The 6,032-nt window shown below is 35.4% G+C and overlaps 1 protein-coding gene across 3 annotated transcripts in view; it reads right to left on the bottom strand.

The window, feature by feature from the left end:
* Window positions 1-6,032, bottom strand: part of Magi3 (membrane associated guanylate kinase, WW and PDZ domain containing 3) — a 193,966-nt gene that overhangs the window by 93,665 nt on the left and 94,269 nt on the right. For all 3 annotated transcript variants that reach the window (XM_031375051.1, XM_031375050.1, XM_031375052.1), the window contains exon 2: window positions 384-500. In XM_031375051.1, coding sequence (XP_031230911.1) covers window positions 384-500 — 117 coding nt within the window. The remainder of the gene's footprint in view (window positions 1-383; window positions 501-6,032) is intronic.

Here is a 6,032-nt window from a genome sequence, read left to right on the forward strand (position 1 = left end):
TGTGTGTGGTGTGTGTGTGTATGCATGTGTGTGTATGTGTGTGTGTGGGTGTGTGTGTGTGTGCGTGCATGTGTGTGTGTGCGTGTGTGGGTGTGTGTGTATGTGTATGTGTGTGCGTGTGTGTGTGCATGCATGTGTGTGTATGTGTGTGTGTGTGCGTGCATGTGTGCGTGTGTGTGTGTACACATGCAGAATGTGTGGAAGTCAGAAGGCGGCTTGTGGGAGTTGGTTCTCTAGTTCTACCAGGTGGGTTATGAAAATCACACTCAGACATGGCAGCAAGTACTTTTACCACTGCTCAAATCTTTTTTTTTAAAAACACTTCACTAAATTATTTCTAGTGTTTAATTAAGTCTCATTTCTCTATGCTACCATGTACTTACATGGGATGGTTCTCAAATAGAGATTATCTCTGATGACTTGCTGTAGTTTGTGGTCAATTGATCCTTTCTGAAACTGAAGACTCAGGTAGTGTCGCAAATCTTTATTTATGACTTTGCCTACAAAAAAAACCCAGAAAACCAAATGTAACTATGAAATATTCATTTAAATATATAAAAATAGTAATCAAATATCTTTAAATCATTTGGCTAATAACAGGACATGGAAATCAGTATTTGACCTACAAGAAAGTAAGTAATAAATTATTATAAGTACTATAATTAAAATAAATGATTGCAATATAATTTGGGTATAATTTTATGAGACAGGAGAACACAGAGCAGAGAATATAATGAACATTCAAAGTAATCTCATTCAGTCCCATGGTTTTAAATAATATCATATCCTAAAAGCTCCAAATTCAGATAATATGTTCATCGCTGTTATCTTTAACTCCCACCTCACTCATATATATTGCAGATGGCATATCTGGAGATATCAGATAAGTACTTCAAATATCAGACAGACAAAACAAAACTCTTCTACCATCTACCTCAGTTTTCTCTGTCTGAGAACATAGCAGCACCACCAGCTGGAAGAACAACCCCAAATCTAAAAGCCATCCTTGATCTCTCTTCACCTCTGTCTTCTAGGCCTATCTATTAGCAATTTTTGTCAGCTTCCAAATCATATACCATTTTCATCAATAGCATCCTAATCTAATCTACCACCATCATTTCTCATCTAGAAACACACTTCTAATCAGCTTCCCTACACTCATTGTGTCTCCTTTCTTCCCAGCCCTCACACACACAGTCAACAGAGTGAGATGTAAAACAGATGAGTTCAGTTAGTATGTGTAAAGATGCCCCCATCCTCATGACTTTCTATTGCACTTGAAATAAAATCCAAAATCTTGCTCAGGATGCAGTAGATCCGACATGTTCCAGCTTTGGCAATCTCTAGCCATAATTAATTTATTCTTCACTCCTGCTCTTTGACAAAAATGAAAACAATACAAACAAACAAACAAAAAAACCCAACAAAACAAAACAAGAAAAACCCACAACTGGGCACTAGCAAAACAGCAAGTCTACTTGTGGATTCCTAAATACAGTGTGAATAAGGAAGACAGTCAAATGTTTTCTGTTATTTCTTTGGAAATGGGAAATAGGAACAGTAAACAGAGGTTGCAGAAATCTCAAAGCTATAATTTGTAACGAAGATTTAAGTTTAAATGAAAAAACAGTGTAAACATTGTTCATTAGACAAGACTGTAGATAATTAGAAAAGATCAAGGCTCAGACAAAACAGATTATCTCACTGCATAAGAAATGACTAACTGACTACACTGAGTTTTATTTGGAACAACATATTCACATTAAGGTTTTATACAAAGGGTTACTACTGATCAGTTTATCCTTTTATTTACTATTCCATAAAACTGCATCTCTAATCTTTTTTGTTTTTTTCTACTACATAAATACACAGAATCTACATAGCAACATAACCAGGAAATCAACTTGTTTCTAAAGTTCAGAGATAACTGATTTAGCTCATAGTAATAAACACAAACCAAAACAATTCCCTTTTCTTAACAAAAATAGACATGGAGGAAGGGGGAGAACCACTGTGATGACAACAAACAACTCTGAAGATATTTACAATTAGGGACACAGAACAATCCCTATCTCACAGGATGCTTTGTCCAGGCACTTAGGGTCCCACTAACTCACCCCAATTCAAAAATCATATTGTCTCACTTTTTATTATTCTCCAGTATGTGCTTATTGCTGAGCAGCTGAAAAAACTAATATATAATCAACACTTCTCAATACTGACTGAACACAAATCAACCTCATAATGAGTGCATTAAGTATTTTACACTTTGGTAAGGGGAGTCTCAAGTTCTTTGTAAATGTTAGCCAGAGGTTTTGGAGAGCTGTAATTACATGGCTGAAACGTTCAGATATTTCAGATATTCAGGCCTTTAAAAAAAAAGATTTATTTATTTTATATATGTAAGTACACTATCGCTGATTTCAGACACACCAGAAGAGGGCATTGGAACCCATTACAGATGGTTGTGAGCCATCATGTGGTTGCTGGGATTTGAACTCAGGACCTCTGGAAGAGCAGTCAGTGCTCTTAACCACTGAGCCATCTCTCCAGCCCTTGGATAGTTTTTTTTGAATGAACAGAAATGTGTCTACCTTTTCATTTAAAACAACAACGTAAGTGCCAAAACTTGACTCACCAACATATCTTCTGGGAAAGATTTAGTTTTGGTAAAAGGAAATACAGATATAACTAAAAAAGGTAAGTTGAAGCTTTTCTTAAACTCAAAACTTTTAAGATATGGCGTAATTTTGAGATAACTATAAAATGCTTAAAACCTAGGTTAGATTTTAAGTTATAAAATGAATGTCTTTTAGCTTAGAGATAATTAAAAGATAAAGCCACAATAAAGTTCAAAATCATGAATTATCTTGCGTGATGGATTTCTTAAGGGAAAGTGAAGTTAACCCAACTCTTATTTTAAGGGCCTTTGATGTATTTAAAAACCAGTTAGCACAGAAAAAGGCTAAATTTAAAGAGTAATGTCCATAATTATCAGAACTGGAATCACACTAGGTTTTACCAACAACTCCTACTGGGATGGGCAGTCACAAAGAAAAGGATGAGAAACAACTGCAATCAATGTGTTTTAAATAAAACATGCAACTAGATGCTGAACGTAGAGTTCTTGTTTAGCACCACTAAAACTGAAAATCATATCTGCAAATATTTTTAGAAACTTTAAGTTTTTGTTCTTATTTTATTTGTATGAGTGTTTTGTCTGCATGTATGTATGTATATGCACCACTGTCCTGGAAGTGGAAGAGGTGAGAAGAGGGTCTCAGATCTCCTGGAACTAGAGTTATGGATGGTTGTGAGCCACCATGTAGGTGTTAGGAACCAAACCAGGGTACTCTGCAAAGGCAGTAAGTGCTTTTAACTGATGAGATAAGTCTCCAGTCCCTCCATCATTGCTTCTTGACAATCAAGACAATATACTGTAAGCACCAGTGAATTATACATAATGAAAATTTAATAAAACTGAGTTGACATTATATAAGATTAAGAACTGATAATAAAGTATTCTAAAATACCATTCATCATGGAATTCCCTGTCTCCAGAAACTAAAAGAACTTTCTAAAGAATAAAGCATATAATGTTTCTCCTATAAAATTTCAAGGAATTAAAAAAATCTTAAATAGGTAGTTTACTAATGATTATCAGAAAGTCAACAAATACATTAATTCACAAGGACACTGTTGTCCTACAGAGATGGCTCAACAGTTAAGAGCACTTGTTGCTCTTGCAAATCACCCACATAGTGGCTCACAGCTGCCCGAATTTCCAGTTCCTGATCCTAAGCCCTTTTATGACTTCTATAGGTTCTGTATTTTCCTGGTGTATAATATATAATGCAGGTAAAACACACATACAAATAAAATTAGATAAATCTAAAAATAAAAAGACACTTTGAGCACACCTATATATGATCTCTCTCTCTCAGCTTAATTCACAGAACCTTGACATCTCAAGGGCATGAAAAAAAATCTATCTGAGGCTAATGTAAATGCTGTTAAACAAATACAAACTAAAGATTCTTTATAATGTGAACATTCCTACCTAGCCAACCTATGCTTTAAAAATTATTGCTCTTTGAATTCTATTCTTTTGGTTTAACTTTATGAATAATGAAACTGGCTTATGAAATTTAAAAATATATACATCAGACAAATAATTTGGCTAGATGAATGTCTGAAACTGGTATTTTAATTGTATGAAAATATCCAGGCGGTCAAGTTTGAATATACAACTCCTTAGTCAGGAATTCACAGTTACAAATCCATAGTTACTGAATATATGCAAACCCTTGATTCACTACCAGTTCTCATTGAGAAATCAGTGAATAAAGCAATTGGCTACTATTTAGACTAACCTTGAGTCCTGTTGGCATGGGTTCAGCCTGCAAACAACTGTAAATCAATTTACCCACACTTCATCATCTTTTTGACAAGGACAGTAAGGAGACTTTGTCAACTGCTTTCTAAAGTCAAGATACAACACATCTTTGCTATTTTCTAATGCAGAAGCAGTTATAAAACTGGGGTGAGGGAGAGCAAATGAGGTCAGGTTGGCATGTCTTGTCTCTTAGAAATCCATACTGATTCAAGGTGATAAGCCATTCTTTTCTAAGTACTTGGAATTTGTTTTTAAATAATCTCTTCAACTTTTGTGACAGTTTAGATTATAGTAGGGCAATAGACTTGTGTTTTCACAGTCTATGGAGCATTTCTCCCTTTCTAGTCTCCCAGTTCTTCTTACATTCTCCTCCATGAAGTGTGTGTTGGAAGCAGGGGGATTAAAATAATTCTGAGGTCATGTCTGAGCCTCTTCAACTCCAGAAGCCAATCCATTTAAGTCTTTTTAATAGTTCAGGCTGGCCCCAATCTGCTATGAAGTAGAGTGTGATTTTGAACCCCCGATCCTTTTGCTTCTGAGTGCTAAGATTACAGGTATGCACCACCATGCCTGGTTTATTCAGTCCTGTGGAAGGAATGTAACCCAGACAAGCATTCTATCAACTAAACTACTTCCCCATTCCTCCTTAACTTTTTGAAAGTATAAATTTATTTAAAGTAAATTATGCTCTGTTTAAACAGATTTATGTATGTTCACCTTTATATATGGACCTGTATGAGTCTACATGCACCACATGGGTGCCAGGCACCCTGACCTTAGATTAAATTCACTCAAACTTATGTTACCTCTAAATTGTGAGCTGCCTCTAACTTAAATCTTATTCTTATCCACCCCCACTACATAATGTCCAGCTTTCCTGTTTTATTTTTATTTTTAGATTATACTGTTGAAAAAGTAGCTTGCTCCTTCAAGATTTTTTTAATTAATTTATTTTATTACCTTGTTTTGTTTTATTTTATTTTTGATACACAATCTCTCTATACAGACTTGGCTGTCCTGAAACTCGGTATGTATATTAGGCTGGCCTTGAACTCCTTGAACTCACAGAGATTCACCTGCCTCTGCCTCCTGAGTGTTAGGATCAAAAGCATATGCCTACTCAATGATAACTTGGTCAAGGAAGGAATAAAGAAAGAAATTAAAGACTTTCTAGAGTTTAATGAAAATGAAGCCACAACATACCCAAACTTATGGGACACAATGAAAGCAGTCCTAAGAGGAAAACTCATAGCTTTAAGTGTGTACAAAAAGAAACTGGAGAGAGCATACAACAGCAATTTGACAGCACACCTGAAAGCTCTAGAACAAAAAGAAGCAAATTCACGCAAGAGTCAAAGGCGGGAAATAATCAAACTCAGGGCTGAAATCAACCAAATAGCCAGAACCTGGAAACAACCCAGATGTCCCTCAACAGAGGAATGGATACAGAGATTGTGGTACATCTACACAATGGAGTACTACTCAGCTATTAAAAACAACAAATTTATGAAATTCTTAGGGAAATGGATGGATCTGGAGAATATCATCCTGAGTGAGGTGACCCAATTACAAAAGAACAAACACGGTATGCACTCTCTGATAAGTGGTTATTAGCCTAGAAGTTTGGAATACAGGA

Source organism: Mastomys coucha, unplaced genomic scaffold (genome assembly GCF_008632895.1).
Source record: "Mastomys coucha isolate ucsf_1 unplaced genomic scaffold, UCSF_Mcou_1 pScaffold16, whole genome shotgun sequence".
Classification (NCBI taxonomy): domain Eukaryota; kingdom Metazoa; phylum Chordata; class Mammalia; order Rodentia; family Muridae; genus Mastomys; species Mastomys coucha.